The sequence below is a fragment of the Pteropus medius genome, unplaced genomic scaffold (assembly GCF_902729225.1).
Source record: "Pteropus medius unplaced genomic scaffold, Ma_sr-lr_union100, whole genome shotgun sequence".
Classification (NCBI taxonomy): Eukaryota; Metazoa; Chordata; class Mammalia; order Chiroptera; family Pteropodidae; genus Pteropus; species Pteropus medius.
The window spans coordinates 238,495-255,403 of record NW_024340693.1 but is presented as its reverse complement, the minus strand read 5'-3'; the positions used below and the strand labels follow the sequence as shown (position 1 = coordinate 255,403).

The 16,909-nt window shown below is 45.9% G+C and overlaps 1 protein-coding gene and 1 pseudogene across 6 annotated transcripts in view; one reads left to right on the top strand and one right to left on the bottom strand.

The window, feature by feature from the left end:
* FRY (FRY microtubule binding protein) overlaps nucleotides 1–16,909 on the top strand; it is a 320,056-nt gene that overhangs the window by 69,731 nt on the left and 233,416 nt on the right. For 3 of the 6 annotated variants that reach the window (XM_039861088.1, XM_039860841.1, XM_039860690.1), the window contains one exon: nucleotides 9,524–9,696. The exons of 1 other annotated variant lie outside the window; for it this stretch is intronic. Coding sequence is in view for 3 of the 5 variants with exons in the window: in XM_039860841.1 (XP_039716775.1) it covers nucleotides 9,524–9,696 (173 nt within the window). In the remaining 2 variants the exon portion in view is untranslated. Of the gene's footprint in view, nucleotides 1–7,505; nucleotides 7,526–9,375; nucleotides 9,697–16,909 lie in introns of those variants that run through there. 2 more of the 6 variants (XM_039860925.1, XM_039860769.1) reach the window with 2 other exon arrangements.
* On the bottom strand, nucleotides 3,506–3,624 carry LOC120603164 (uncharacterized; annotated as a pseudogene).

The window sequence follows — 16,909 nt, the reverse complement described above, 5'->3', positions numbered from 1 at the left end:
AGGCACGTCACCAACTCATTCCGGTTTCTCCCCTGCCACAGCGCCCAAGGTGGCCATTTGACAAATGGCTCCGTGTTAAGGCAGCATTTCCCAAACTCTGATTTGCAGAAAGTCAGGGAGGGAGGGTACTAACAGCTACGACGTAGAAGGCGGGGGAAAGAAAGCTCCGTAATCAACTCAGTTTGGAAAATGCTGGTCAAACAAAGTTAAGCACGATTGGTTCTTTGCTGCGAGACTGAAGTGCCTTCAGCGCATCTCTGGCATGGTGACTCTTAAAGGAGGTGAAGGGACATCGTTTGCAGAGTTCCCCCGCAGGCTGTACCGAGGTATCCCACTGTACCTGGTACATGCTGGCTCGAGGCTCTGACAGGACAAGTCATGTGAAAACCTGACTGGTGGCCCAGGGGATGGGTACAACAAACCAAAAATAAATCTGCTTTCAAGAGTTGTCTTAATATTCTATCTCTCACCATAAATTAATAATGTAAATTTATAGTTATATTTGGGGGGGGGAAGAAAGATGTCTGTTTGACTTATATGAAGTTTTATTTCTGATACTTGGATTTTTCTTAACTTCTAGAATATGATATAAAATAAATCACCTTTTTATCCAGAACATGATAAAAACAAATACGAGAATGGTTAGATAGATCGATTGATAGATAGGTAGAGATTTCTGAGATAGTGGGGCGGGGGTGCTGGAGGATTGAGGTGGAGAATTGAGACTCACCTTCCTGACAAAGATGCTCCCAAGTTTTGATCGTTTCCTCGAAGCCGGCTAGGACTCAAAAGTGAGCAAAACAACATGGTGCATTGTAAAATCAGGTGAAACACAGGCATCTGGGGTCCTGAGTTGGAATTTAATTCCTGGGCGGAGGAAGGAAAACACTGGCTCCCTGACGGTGGGGGTATCTTGCAGGACATCCTCAGAAATCCCTCACTGGCTCCAGTTGCTTCTTCCTGGTCATAGAAAATGGCCCGGAGATGAGGGTGGGACACAGGAGAAGGCTGCGGATGAGGAGAAGGAACCGGAGGAGGGGAGACAGGAACCAAGGGAGAGCCTGGAGGTAGCTGGGGAACAAAGGATTGAGGGAGGTGTATATTTCACAGATTTTGCAGTTAATGGAGGAATAGGCTTGGTTGTGATTTGTTACTCGTACAGTTTCTTGATCCCTCTCAATGTGTTTTCTTCTCTGTAAAATGGAAATAATGGTCGTACCACATTCTGAGAGTAAACGGAACGCTGAGTGTAATGCACAGCATAGGCCACGACGGGGGAGTGCGTAGTGAGTTACTGTATCGGTGTTGGATGAAGAGACGGTGTTTTTTGCTGATTTTTATATTGATATCTGTTTTTTGGGGGTCGTGATAGGACAATGTCTCAGAGTAAGATGACATGAAACAAAGTGGTATTTGGAGATTTGTTTCATGGCCCGGTACGTGGTCCATTTTTCTGATGTTCTAAATGAGTTTGAGAAGACATTATTTGGGGGTACAGAGTTCTCCATCCAATGGGTCAGGCTTTCTAATCATGATATTGAAATCTGTATTCTTACAGATTTTTACTTGCTTGATATCAGTTTCTGAGAAATTTTACTCTTACTCTTCTATACAGAACAAGCAGTAGAATATAAAAAATACTGTCTATACAAAGCTAAGTTGGCACTTAAATGGCCACGAGTTACAAAGTTTTTCAAAAGACGACAGCCAGGTACCTGCCGTTTCCAACACTCCTTAGTCCGTGTGCGGTGTCACCTCAACAACCAGTTCGAGGCTAGCTCCAGCTTCAACGCTATCGAAGGTTTTCATGCCGCCATTTCCATCTGGAAAATTCAAGCAGGAGAGTCTGCGAACGATTCAAGCAGGAGAGTCTGCGAACGGCATCAGAAACTGTGGGAAGGATCCACAGACCAGTTCCCTTTGTCTTTTCGGTGTCTGACAAGCCTGCCCCCGAGCCAGCTAAGATAATCTATGTCCTGATGTTAACGTTCTTTGGCCTAAAAGATTTCACAAGTTGTCACAGAAGCTTGTGAGGAAACTTGCTCTTAAGAAATGCCTTTTTATTCCATTGCAGCTTTTCACTCACTCACTCACTCACTCACAATAGTTGTCACCCACCTTCCCCGTTGACTCGCGTTAACAAGGAATGCGTTACCGAAGAATGCCGACGTGCTATGTAAGTTAAAAACTAAAGACATAAATCAGGACAAGAAAATTCTTGTCTGAAGTGAGATTGATGGAACTCTTGGGTACAGGTGCATTTCTCGCCTTTGATGCAGAAGGTGGACTCTGGAGAGTTGTTTCACTTTTATTTATTAATTTTATTAGCCGAAGTCCAGAACGTTTCTGAGTCTGGTCAAACAAATGTACTGGGGAAGGTATAACATTGTCTTAAAAAAAAAAAAAGTTTTGAGTTTTGGTTCACATGTAATCAACTGCTCATGTTTAAAGTATCTAATTTGATTAGTCCATATATATGTGTACACCTGCGAATCCTCCATTTTCATCGTGCCCCTTAGGGATGCCCCACTCCCGGCCTTCCACCCCGAGCACCAGGCAAATGCCGATCTGCTCTCTGTCACTGTAGGTTAGCTTATATTTTCCAGAAGTTTATAGAAAGAGTCATACAGTATGCAAACTTCTTGGTCTGGCTTCTTCCTTTACCAAGTATATGTCTTCCAAACATTTTCTCCCAGACTGTAACTTGTCTTTCCATTCTCCTCACGGTGTCTTTCAAAGAGAGGAAGATTAAAAAAAAAAAAACCTTTAGATTTTAATTTTGTTAAAGTTCAGCTTGTTAGTTTTGTTTGTTTGTTTGTTTGTTTTTATGAATCGAATGTTTCCTTCTTCATTTTCTTTTTGAAAATTTATGGTTTGAGAGTTTACCTTTAGGCTTGTAGTCCATTTTTAGTTTGTTTTCTGTATGTAGTGTGAGGTATAGATCAAAGTTTATTTGTTTTCACATTTCTAACTCTTCTCTCAGTGTTCATTGAAAAGACCATCCTTTCTTCACTGAATTGCCTGGGCATCTTTGTCAAAAATCAGCTGTGCGTTTATATGTGCGCCCATTCCTGGACTCTCTGTTTTGTTCCTCTGATCTTTTGTCTGTCTTTAAGCCAGAACCACACGATCATGGTTATCGTAATGTTATGCCAGGTTTCGAAATTGATCGTATCAATCAAACTTTTTTTTTCACAGCTACTTTGTCTATTCTTGATCCTTTGCATTCCTCTGTGAATTTTAGTATCAGTTTGTCACTTTCTACAAAAAGTCCTGCTAGGATTTGGATTCAGATTGCCTTGAATCAACAGGTTAATTTGGAAATGATTGATATCTTGGAGATATTGAGTCTTCTGATCCATGAACTTGGTATATCTCTCCACTTAAACAGGTTTTTTGTAATTTCTCTTTGTAATGTAGTTTTCATGTATATATTTGTCACATCTTTTTCATATATATCCATAAATAGTTAATATTTTTATGGTGGTTTTTTTTTTTTTTTTTACGCCTACAGCACCTGGTCTTCCTAGGTAGTCTCCTATCCAAGTACTAACCAGGCCCAACCCTGCTTAGCTTCCAAGAACAGACGGTATTGGTCGTGTTCAGGGTGGCATGACTGTAATATGGTGTTATTTTTTAAGTTTACTTTTCCAGTTTATTTTTGCTAATATAGAAATACAGTAGATTTTAATGTATTTATCTTATATCATGCAATCTTGCTGAACTTACAATAGTTCTTATAACTTTTGGTGGATTCTGTCATACTTTCTATACAGAGGATCATGTAATCTGATAATATAGTTTTACATCTTCCTTTACAACTTGATGCCTTTTATTTATTTTTTTCTTGCCCAATTACACTGGCTAGACCCTCCAGTACAAGGTTAAACACAAGTGCTGAGAACAGACGTCTTTGCCTTGTTCTCGATCTTAGAGAGAAAGCATTCAGTTTTTCACCATTAAGTGTGATGTTATCCGTATGTTTTTCCTAACTGTCCTTTATTAGGTTGAGGAAGTAGCCTTTGGGTCTTTGTTGACAGTTGCTGTCAAGAATACCACCATCTAATCAGACAAATTTTATAAAAGTGGTATTATAATGATAAAGGTATCATTTCATTTGTCAGAATAACACTTCCTAGCATCTATATGACTACATGTAATTTCTCGACTTGTTATTTATTATCTATTTTGTATATAACATCTTTCATCTGAGGATATCAACCATCACTCAGTTAATTCACACAACGCATTGGTGAAAGAAGCAAAAATTATTTCCTTTATTTTTTCGATCAGAAAATCAAGAAACCAAGACATTAAATAGCTTAGTCCTAGCGAACAATGATTTATTTGTTCAAATACGAAATTTATAAACTCAGATTTTTAGGTCCAGGAATAAAAGCTAAAGTAATCTTGTGTCACATTAACAGACACCTGCTGTTATCAAGGTTGGAACTAGCCTCATGATACCCTGGACTGGTCCACACATTCAGCCCAATTCTTAACAGCATTTTATAGGGGGAAATGGGCTAATCAGGTGATTCGCTAAGATATGAAGGGTCAGGATGCCGTGTCAAAGGTGGCCAGATTTGTTGGGAGTCGAAAGCTCAGGAAAGAAAAAATAAATGCTGCCACCGAGCAGTGACAGCGGAGGTGCGGGAGGTGACACAGAAGCAAAGATATGTAAGGGGTAAACATGACATCGTTCGGGCAAAGTAGCTGCAAGGTTTACAGCTTGAGTCACTGAGTGAATGGTGATGTGGTGAGAGCAGAAATTTCAAGAGCTGCAGAGTTTTGTCTGGCATTTTTGTTTGTTTTTTGATGATGGGAGGACAGTTTTGTACCTGCCGAGTTCCTACCGGAAAATGTTTGGTGTGCACTTGAATATACAGACCTAGAAACCTGTGTAGAAGGTCGGGGCGGGGCCTGGACGTAGATATCATCGGTCCACAGATGAGAGCTGTAGTCGTCAGTGAGTGTGGCTGACGAGTGCCACCCGTGTCCCTACCGTCTCAGCTACACCAGTCCCTTGCCTTCCTGGTTTTGGCAATCACACTTCTGAGGTTACGCTGTCTAGTATTTGGACGAAGTTTTCCAAAGCTTCAATTTTTTTTTGAATGCAAATTGGGATTCCATCCCTTAAACAGAAGCATAAGGAGGCCTGCCAGTCCTTCCTCTCGGCCCACGTGGGCGTGTCGGCGGCAGCGTAGAGAGGCAGACTTACTTTTGTTGTCCCTCTTGCCACAGTCGTCCCCACAAGCCAGGAAAGACTTCAGCCCCACCTGAATCTGAGGAAAGGCCAGGCGCTTACACTGGCATTCTGCTGAGACTTGCAAGATCAAACCAAGAGGAATGCAAATGTAAATGAAGTTGACTTTCTCGCCAGTAAGAACTGGTTCTAAAGCTATTTTTGAAAGGTACAGTTGGCATGACTTTAAAAACTTGTGTAAGAATGCTTCAGCAAATCCCTGCTCACAGCTTCCGGAATAAACAGAGATGATTCAGGAGAAGGGTTACTTACTGGAGCCAGAGTTTTCAAAATGTCTTTTTCAAAATTGCTTGAAAAGGTCAGAACCAATTTTTTAATACAGATTTTTTTTTTCAGTAGGTGTCTTCCATATGTTTAATTTGTGGTAGTGTTTAAGAAATAGAGAATAATACCAATTTACGGTTTTTCCTTCCGTCCCATTTTCGAGGATTGCCCGATCTTGTTTCTCCAAGGTCTGTACTTTTGCATGATGTCATCAAATGCTGCTGGGCATGGGACAGCCACACTTGCCATCCTCCGGACGGCTGCTGTTCTGTCACATGTCAGTGCCTTTGCACAGGATCCGCCTCGTGCGCCTCGTGAACTCGCCCCTTCTCCTCTGCAAACCCTTCCCACCCCGTCTCCACTGGAAAAGAGTCAACCAAGTGGCTGTCTTGTGTGTGTCACCTCTGCACAGAGAGGTCACTCGGTGTGGTGACTAGTTTGTGACAGATCTGCTGCCTGCCAAACGAAGGCTTCTCACGAGCAGAGACCTGGGGCCTTGCACGGTGGGTGCCACACGCACAGCAGGTGCTCAGTCCATGGGCTCGCCGAAGAGAAGGCACCAGGGCAGGAGGAAAGAGCATGAACTTTTAAGGAGCCCTGAAGAATCCGGGCAGAAGGGGCCCGAGACAGAGGAGGAGAAACCAGAAGCAGGGGACTTCAGAGGGAGGCTGGTCATTACCGTTCTTTGCTATCGAGAGCCAGCGAGGGTTCGACCATGGGTGGAACCCATGGTATTTTCAGGAACTGAGAGAAGATCGGCTCAGCCATGACCACACCCCAGACAAGACTGCAGGTGTCGTTACCAGCACCGAGCACAGCCATGTCGCCAGTGACGGTGGCCCGTGGCCTCCTGCAGAGACGCTGCAGGGGAGCCGTGTGACCTGGCGATGTACATGGCGTCGGCATTCTACACACGAAGAATGGAATTTCACCTTTGGCGGTTAGGAGGGAGGGCCAGGCTTACCGTGACAACTTGTGAATATTCTCATTCAGTCCAAACCCAGCTAAATTTTCAGTGGTTGTCATTCATGCTGTCTGCCCATTTAAATATTTTGAAAGGGAAGTTCACTTTTTTCGTGTTCACAGATTTAATACTACTTTTAAATAAGTATTGTTCTTCGTTTTCATTGCCTTAAAATTTTAACGATAGCAAATTCAGCTTCTCCCCACTGTTCTCTTTAAGGACATATATTAGATTCCGATCTGTTTACAGCCCCTGTAAGGGGAGAATGAGTTGGGCGGGACAGGGACTCATGAGCCCCTTGGGAATTCTCCAGCCTTCTCTTATATCGTTGAATTTTTAGAGGATCAGGGGTTCAGGGTACCTCCATAGTAGGGTAGGGGTTTTTTTTGTTTTTTTCGTGGTTTTTTTTTTTAACCTAATTATAATTTAAATCTCAGGAAAATATAATACTTTAATTAAGTGCCTTGTAATAGGAAAATCTGCAACATGGATACTTTCTTATTAAAGCAAAACTCTGAATTCCTTTGTTCTTTCTCATTTTCATCCCACGAACCCAGTGACCTCCTGACAGCTCAGCTGAGGGGGGCAGGCCCAGGTAGGTGAGCCGGACCACTCCATGACCCTACAGAATCTGCTTAAAGCCAAGAATTGTTTTAGGAAAATGGAGAAAGACTTTTCAACTTCTTTTAGATTTATACACATTTAATAATGGTGTTGCGATTTGAAGCATGGACTTGAACATGAGCTTTGGAATCAGGCAAACCCTAATATTCAGGTCTTCTTTTCCAGTTCCTAGATACTAGACTCACTGCCTCAGTGCACAGAACAGGGTCACGAGGAAGACTCCGTGAGATAATGCACGTCCAAGGCTTAGCGCAGAACCTGGCCAGTACGAAGCCTGCAATAAATGATGGCTGTTATTACGATGCGTTCCGGATGTATAAGTACCTAACTCTGTGCTTCCAGCCAGCCTCTTAAAGACAGAGACAAAACTAGCTGTGCACACTACACAGCTGTACCTGTTCCATGCTGTGAGTGATAACACCTTTCTTCACAGACTCGCATTTCATATCACATATACTGTTATTTAGACCCATGATGACACTGTGAATTAGGGGAGACTAAACTGTCACTAAAGAGCTCAAGCTTTTGTCTGTTATTGTTCTCTTTCCCCCAGTTAGCGTCCAGTATTTTGTGTCCTAAAACTCTACCCTGCTGTGGATTTGAAATTTAAACACTGTTCTTGAGATTTGGCTTATGGAAATGTTTTGGGTTTTTTTTTTCCCTATTATTAAAGCATTATCTCAAACTTTAAACAATACTTTTTATTTCTTTACTAGAAAAAAAAATGCTAAGGAGATTTGAGCGGTCTCATGGGCTTTTAAAAATAGTTTTGTGTGAACCACTCATTGTTTTGAAATTTAGGGTACATTTCATTTCAACCTGACAAAAATGGTTGTAAGTCCTGCGAGGGAAATGATGTAGGTGTTTCTGAGAATTAGTAAAACAACACAGAAATCTCAACAATCTAATTATGTAAATACAATTGTTGGATTATAATTATAATTGTTGAATTATATTGGCAACCATAATCTGGACAGACTTGTTAGAAAAATGCTTTTTTCTTCAAGAAATCTGTTGTCGTCTGAAGAGCCATTGCTGAAGAATAAGGAGAGCAGTAGAAGTCCTCAGTGTGGCAGTGTCCTTACTCAGGGAGAGAGACCCAGCTCTTACATTTAACAAACAATAACAGCGACTCGGCCTCTAGGAACTGAAGCCAACAGTGATTCCTGAGCCGACGACCCCTAAGGCCTTGCTCAGGCTCTGTGCGGCAGACCCCAGGCACTGGGAGGGAGAAGGCAGAGCCTTCTCGTCTTTATCTTCTGACCCACTCTACAGCCAGACAGGACATGAGAGGTGTGACAGTGTGTGTGTGTGTGTGTGGGGGGGAGACACACGGGGACACAGAGGACACAGCCCTGGCGCACAGCTGGAGAGGATAGATTAGAGTTAGGATTTCTGCACAATGGGTTAAAGAAATGAGTAGAGAACATTCCACATAAATAGAGTAAGGGGGAAGGGACACGGGACAGCACAGTGCAAAATCCGGAAGAGAAAGGAAGAAAATATGTGACAGGTCAAGGCAGGAATCTAGGAAATGCCGGTTTTTCTCAGGCCACCAAGGCGACTGACCCTTAGGCGAAGGCCAGGCAGACGCTCACGAAGATAGCAACTTCCGCTTTGTATTTGGAGGCCGTCATCATTGCCATGGCCACGGCTTGTTTGCTAGACCTCTGACCTCCCCGCCAGACAGCTGAACTTGGGTGCAGCCACCTGCCAGGTAGAGCACGGGATGGAGGGCCGCTGGCAGGGCTGGGCTCCCGGCATGGCTGCTTCTCCCAGCCACGGGGTTCCTCCCTGCTCATCACCCATCTGCATCCTCTCCCGGCCAACTTTCAGTCGGCTGCCTGCCAGAGAAGGAGTTTAATAAAGACGGATGTGTCTTCTGCATCTGCAGTTTGGAACAAAAAGTTATGAGGGCATGTGAAAATATTTCTCAAAAACTTTAAAAACTATAAGCATTAGTAAGTAGGGAAAATGAGACCAACAGTTTGCATTCGTTCCCAAGCAGTGAGCTGTGTTTGCTTTATGGCATCGTGCCAGTGAAACAGAAATTTCACCCGGCGACCACTACCTGCTTTTACTCCTGTCCGTGGGGGCACGATGGTGCCCAAGCCGCATTCGCTCAAATTCCCCTAAGGACTTTTTGCTTCTCTCCTCCCCTGTGCTGGTAAGCATTAAAGGAGGGGCCGTTGAGTAATTCTACACCTGGTCAAGTCCACGCCTATCGACTCTCTGAGCTTCCCACATAAGACTGAGGCAAAGCATGCCGGCGTCTGAGCCTGGCCAGAGCTGGCCCTGGCCGGAGGTGGCCCTGGCCACCGCTGGCTTTGGCTCTGCAGATTCTCGTTAAGATTTTCTAATGCATCTCCTACGATGGCAGTTGACGACAGCAATTTATATTCCAGGACGAAGAACAAGCTACATTCGGCTCAAAATGATTATAAGTCATCAAGACGGAGTAGTCTGCCACCTGAACTACTCCTAGGACATGACACTAGAGGAAGACTTCAAAGAAACATTAAAAACTTGGAGCCCGTTCACCTAAGGCGCCCGAGAAAGAGACCATCCATATTTCCAGGTAGGGCTTGTTAAAGTTTACGCCCATCGGTTAAAAAACAAAACAAGACAAAACAAGGACTGTCTTTCATTTGTTGTGATCGGATGTGTTACATTTAAAATTAACTTCCGCCCGTTTCAGAGCTTAAAGTAGCCAGAGACATGTTTGAATGAAAACATAGAGTGGGTCTTGGATCTGAAACACCCCATCTTCTTTCTTGTATTTTCTTTATTCATTGCGACATCTCTAAGGGGCGGGTGACTCGGCGGCCGTTTCAGTGCTGCTCAGGAGCAAGCAGCCTTGCTCCCGGTCCTGAAGAAGCTCATGTTGCTTTTCATTCTCTGGCACATTTTCTTTATTTTGCAAGGTGATTGCATTGTTGCGTGAAGCCGATATTTGTGTGCCCCAGAAATTAACACCGCTGAATACTCGAGTGCATGCTTCAAATTCCTGTCTTGCATCAGAGCCTCAAACCATTTGTAGAAAAGAGCTCAGTTAAACAATGAGGAAGGTGAAAGGTATGAGCTCAGAGGACCCAGGCTTTTTAACATCAGTGAAGAGAGTCCGATGTCTGCGTTAGATGTCCGTCTGCCTGGATACGCCAGGTGACAGACGGGGAGATAGTGGAAGACGCCTGTGATGGCGAGCCCCACCTTAGGGATCATGGGAGAGTATAATTATTTGGCCAACACTATTTCCATACTATTTGCAGGGGAATGTCCTGGAGAAACTGGAATGTGGCCTTTTTGTTGTGATCGATTGATTTCTTAGAGTCTTTACACAGGATAGATTAGACGCGACTGCCGAGGGCTGACTCCACGGTGATAGAAAAGGGAAAAATAATCTCATCAGGTTTTACTTCATAACATGGATCGTGATTCCTCTGACAGCCGAGGCTTTATATTGCTTTAGGAAGTAGCTACGAGGTGATTTAGAAATATGGGACTCAAGGCCACGAGCTGAAAATGACATTTCTTAAGGAAGCTGTTGTTTTTGTGAATTTCTCCTTGGTTCGGAGAAGCTGGCCTGCTGTCAAACTCCTCTGCAGGAACAAGCAAAGCCCAGACTCGATCGCGGCAGGGGCGGAGGCCTGTGAGTGTGCCGGGCGGGGTGGGGGCTGACGCTGTATGGAAAACGCTGTCAGGAGGGGCGTGTAAGTGTCTAAAACACACAGGTGCTTTCCGCCTGTTCTCAGATCTGCAAGACATGAAGCCTTATCTGTCGAGTTGAGTCCCTGGCACTTTTTCCGGAACCTTCTCGCAGGCCTGTTGTTCATCTGCCACCTTTCCTTCTCTCCCCCGGTTCTCTGGGTCGATGCGTTGGAATCCTAGGATCCTCGTATGCTGTGATTCTTCCTGCTTTCCTGCACCCCGCCCCCATGGCCCCCACCCTCATACTTTCCGTGAGGGCTTCCCCTCCCTACAAACAGCCAGGTCCCAGGACCCCTCACCTCCTCCGGCCACGATTCCCATTTCGGCCTCTCTTTCTACAAGGCCACCAGCTCTGGGCTGTCAGCTACAGTCACAAAATTGTGAGACCTCTTCGCTTGGCTCTCACACACATTATCCTCTCTAAGGTCCTGCGTTGTCATAGTTAATGTGACCAGTAGAGTGTGAAAGAGCATCGATCTTAGGGGGGCCGAATTCTAGTTTAGGCTGTGTCTCCAAATGGCTGTGTGTGTTTTCAACGTCACCTCACTGACATCTGTGACCTTCAAGCACATTATTTGTTCCTGCCTATTTCTGCCTCCCGCTCCCTTCCTTAGAGACAGCACGGGAAATGGCTCTTCCCGTCCTTCTCTTGACCTCTCTGCCAGGGCCTCCAACTGAAGAATCGGAGTCACCCGCCAAAGTTTGAACACAGCTGGCTGCTTGATCTCTAAATTCCCTTTAACTAAACCTGGACTCCATGGCCCACAGGTGGCATGAGCTTCTTTTTACAAGGGAAGCTTAGAAACGCCACTGGGCTGCAAATCTCACCTCCCCTCCCAAACACCCACTGAAAACGGAAGTGTACGCAGACCGTGAGAGCCCATCCCATTTTATGTCGCACAGAAAGGGCGGATGGCCCATGGGACCCGAGGGTCAGAGAAATGAAGGCACAACTCAGAGTTAAAGACAGGCAGAACCAGGGCTCGGCCCTGGGTCTTTTGACTCCAGCAGCGAAGCCACTTCCCTCTGTGATGCTGCACTCCAGGGTCACCTGCTGTCCTCTGCCCGAGGACTTGAGAACACGTGCGTGTTCCACGACACACTCACTCGGACCTTTACACTCGCACAGATGACTTTATCCTCCACCTCGGCTCTCACACTTCCAGTCTCGGGCTGCATGACTGATTGGCTGATCAGTTCACTCATTCATTCGCTCATTCACTCATTCGTTCATTCATTAAATACTCATTTCATCCCGCACTGTGTTAGGGATGCAGCTTCAAGGGTGCAGCTACATGCTGCCTTCTGTTCCTATCCCCCATTTTTCCTGAGGGCCACCTCACAGAGTGGACAGTCACACACCCCAGATGCAAATCTGTTTGTTTCATTCTCTTAAAATCCTTCGGTGGTCACCACTGTTCGTAGGACAAAGTTCAGACTCCTTCGCGGGAAGGGCGAGAGGCTGCATAATCTGGCCGCTGCTTTCGTCCCCTGTCCCATCTGGTAGCCTGCCTTCCCCTTCCGTCCTCACAAACGCAGCTGCTCGCAGCCCATCACGCTCGGTCGTCCAGGGCAGGTGCAGAGCCCACCCCCCTCACTCCTACCTTGGCTGCAGGGGACAGCTCGACACCCTTCTTCTCGGAAGTGCTCCTGACCCCTGCGCCAGGCTGGGTCCATGCCATGTTCTTCCCATAGCACCCGCATTCTCCCCACCACAGCACCTACCGCACTGCGAGGCGACTGTCATTTACCCGTCCACGTGTCCACTGGCCAGTGAGCCAGGGACCACATCAGAGTCGTTAACCGCGGTGGCCCTGGTGCCTGGCACCGCGCCTGCCACATGGTCCGCGCTCAATCACGACGTCTTCAGTGGACTCATATGGGGCCAAAGCGAACCAACTCCGGGCATGCACAGCCCGCGCGGCTCCTGTGCCCTTCCTCCGTGGTCCGGCTGGGCTCCCAGCCCCGGTCAAGGCCTCTGTCTTCCGCAGCCCGTCTCCTTCCCAGGCCTCCCTGAGCTCTCCATGGTGCTGCCCGTCTCCTTGGCCTCAGCGCTGCATGAAGCTGTAAAAAAGAATCCCGCCTGGGATTGTGTTCAGTGGTCTTGGGCTGTGCCTGGGTTCGGGGTCACTTCGTTACTTTGTGGCAACAGAGAGTATATACCTTATATGTCCCCAGATGGCCCAATTGTCGGAGAGGGGGAATCGCACATAGTAGGTGTTCAGTCAAAGTCTGGTGGTTCGTTAACTAATTTGCTGTGAAGCTGTGCCCACCCCGCGGCGCCTCTCTGATTACAGCTCCAAGAAGGACCGAGTGGCCACAGAGGCTGTCCAGGGGGATGGCCTTTACGCTGACGTGCGTCATTGTAAGAAGTCCTGGCAGGGGACACGCAGCTGTCCCCTCTCTCAGTATGTAACCCACTCAGCGAAAGGTATGCTGGGATTCTGCCCCACGCCAGGCACTGTTCTAGACCCTGGGGAGAGAGCCGAGGGGAAGATGGTGTCTGCTCCAGGCCGAGGGCAGAGAATTTTCCCAGCAGGGCGTTTGCGTATCGTGCAATTCAATAAATACTTCCTGAATAAAGGAACCGAAACACCATACTCATAGCAACAAATCTTAAGGAAAACCCGATACATTTAAAAATCATATTTATATAAAAAACAAAACATCAGAAGCCAATCGTTTTTCCTCCCCTAGAGAAACCTTGACAGTAGAATGCTACTTTGAGTTGCTCTGTCTCGGGTCTCGCAGGCCAGGCGCTAACACTGCTGGTCGTGACGCCTGCTTGCCCCTCCTGCAAGAATTCTGGCAGCCCCACAGCACTGGGCTCAGCCCAGGTACAGAAAGCAAAGGGGCCAGAGACAGGCGGTCCCGACGCTCCGTGCACCCACAGGCACGTCGGAGTGAAATGAGCATCCTCTGCATCTGGAAGAAGGGGGCTCAGTTCAGGTGCCAGGTGCAACAGCCTGTTCATTCGGCCTCTTAAGCGAGCACTTTGGCGTGTTTAATCAGCTGGTTCTGAAAAGAGCCTGCTGGTTTCACAGTCATCCGCTGTGCAAAGCGCGGAGCCACCTGCTAGGAGGAAACGGCGGCCCCACGGTTCCGTGCTGCGGGGTCAGAGGGCGAGGGCCAGGAGGGCTGCTCCCGGCAGGGGCGGTCGGTCACCCAGGCCACGCACGACCCACGTGGCCGACGCGCTGGCAGGTAGGCCTCTCGATTCTCTTTCTAAGAGGCTTCTGTTCAATAGGCGTTTATTTTTCCCAAATACACAATCTAAAAATATGCGATTTAATATGGTGTTTATAATCATATTGTAAACATTTATTGGCAACACAGGGTTGTCATTAGTACACTGGCAGCTAGCTGGATGTGTTCTGTCCCCCTTTGGGTGGCTGAGGGGGCTGTCCAGACAGGTTCCATCCTGAGAGCGTACTTGTCACAGGCCCAGGGAAAGACACCGGGATTAAGCACGCTTCCCCCGATGTCATGTTCTCCTGCAAATTGGTCATCCCGGAACTCTGCCGAGTAGTGTGTCAGTTGACATTCCGGAGGGGCCTTCGGGGACACGGAGAACTTGGTCTGGGCCTCCTTGAAGACGCTCTGCATAAAGAGTGCTTCCCGGGGTGGTGTTCAGTTGTCACAGGCTGTGCCTGGGCTCAGTGATCCCACTGAGTGATGGCAGGAACCATGTTTCATGTACCTGTGTTCCCCGCGACACTCACCACAGGGCTTTGCATGCTGTAGGCGCATGAGAGGTGGTGACATAGTCAGGCATGGCGAAGGCGTGCGAGGATAGAGGTGACACAACCATGCCACGGGCTACACCCCGGCCCGTCTGGTCCCTGGCCCCTTCCAGAGCAGCCATGTTCAGGGCGAAGCAAAGGGAGCCTCAAAGGCAAGGGTTTAACCTCGCCTCTCGTGGAAGGACTCCAGCCAGGGGTGTCACAAAGTGAGAGTCCACCTCACACGTAAGTCCAAGGCCTGACCCCTGTCCTACTGAAAGTGTAACCTGGGAAGAGTCACTCAGCCTCAGACCAGCTCCGCGGGATGTGCCAGACTCAGACAAGATAGCGCTTGACCACAAAATGATGAACAGCTGGGAATGACTGTGTTCTCTTAGTCTTTGGTAGCATTAAAGTTTTGTTTCCATAAGCAGGACTTTTTCTCTTAATGGGTGGGTAGTGGGTGTAATCGTAAGGCTTCCGCGAATCTTCGTATTAAAGAAGTTATCTGAAGTTGCTCATCAGACTCTCTGCTGATGGAGGTTCTGTATGATGAGGCACCGTGAAAAACCCATTCATTTTCATTTTCTCGTAAGAGGAGGGTGATGTGGAGACGTTTCTTTGTAATGTAAATAGCTGTGTCTTTTCTCGAGTGAGTCATTAGACTCAAGGGCATTTGTCACTTCAAGCCTTTGATGTTATTCACTCTGAGAGATAGCAGTGTCTGTGTTTTATAACCTTAATGGCAGCCTTGCTCTGTTTACTATTTTTTGCCTAATTTTGTCTGCTGAAGGCCTTGTTTCTGGAAATTCAGCCCTTACGCTTTTCTTTGAACTAAAACTTAGAATAGGACTGTAATTGGTTTGCACTTACTATTTTAAAAAATAGCTTATATATGAGATTGAAAAGAAAGTCGCCGCTTGAAATTAATCTTTTTTAAACGTTAGAAATAGACATCGAAAACTTTTGAAAGTCAACATTTAACATTTTGATTTAAAATATTTATGGCATTCCTTACTCAAAAATATAATGTAACAAAAACTGAGGTAGCCTGTTTAGTCAAATTTATTCATTGGACAAGGTCATTCAAGGGGATGAAATTTTTGTTCTTGTTTTGTTTTGCTTTCTAAAAGAAAAACAAACAAACTTCGAATGGGGCTATTGGTGGTAACCAAGTTACTTTTAAGGAAAAAACCGCTAAGATTCTAATCTTTACATGCATGATTGATAAGCGAGGGGAGGTATGTTTTTACTTTTGTACAAGGACTGAGTGTGATCTCAGCATGAGCAGAAGGCACTAGATTTGTATCTCGACTTCAGGCTTTTGTCCTTGTCGTAAAAACAGAATTAAAAATACAGAGCTCTAATTCAGGACTGACTATATAAGTGTATGGAGAAGCGGCTTACACAGTACTAATCTGAAAGCAACGCATTTCCATTTTCTGATCTATATCACATGCGTAGTTTTACCGATTTGCGAGATCCTGCCCATTCTTAACAAATGCTCTAAATATGTGTATTCACATCTAAACTATGAAAATATTATGCATTTTTACATCCACATAATTCTATAAAAAATAGGCTGCCGGTAAGGCTATAAAACACAGACATTTCTGTGATGCTTTTTAAGCATTTTAAGTGAATGCATAAATGATGTGCTTGTAACAAATATTTTGGAGTAAATGGCCATTCGGTTACTCAGTTGGGTAAGAAATGACCATGTCCCAACATTCTTTTGCCTTCAAAACCTAATTAGAATACCTTCAGTTTTTTTTAATATCTAGAAAAATATAGATGTGGGAGTAGGTGGTTACAACATGAGATTAAATGGGGAGCCATTTTTAGGTGACGCGCATGTAAAAACTCTCATCGCGAGGTGGTCAGGGTATTTTTCAGTCGCTGTTTTAAAACCTTTCCAACCTGCGTGGGCCAGGAGGTGTTACCGTGTCGAACAACCGCTCACCTGCTGTGCCGCTGAGCACGCTGGGAGCTGAGGATGGAGACGCAAGAAGCACGCATGCTGAGGACTGCTGTCACAGATCAGATGTAGGGACAGTGCTCCTCAGCTCCCAGGTAACACGCTTCTCCCCTACCCTGAAACTTCAGAAAGATGCAAATCATCTTCCTGGGTAATCGACACTGGATGGCTTTCTAGAGTAATTATGGATGGGCAAGAAAGATACAATTTAGGGAGACATTCCTTAGGTTGTAAGTATCAAAATCAGTGCCCAAAGGTACGTGGCAGATACAGTTGAGAAGGACGACAGCATGTATTCAGCGAAGATTGAAACTACCTTGCCGAATGTATTTTACGTGAAAACACCATGCGAGGGCTGGTTAAGACAGCAATAGGCAGTTTGT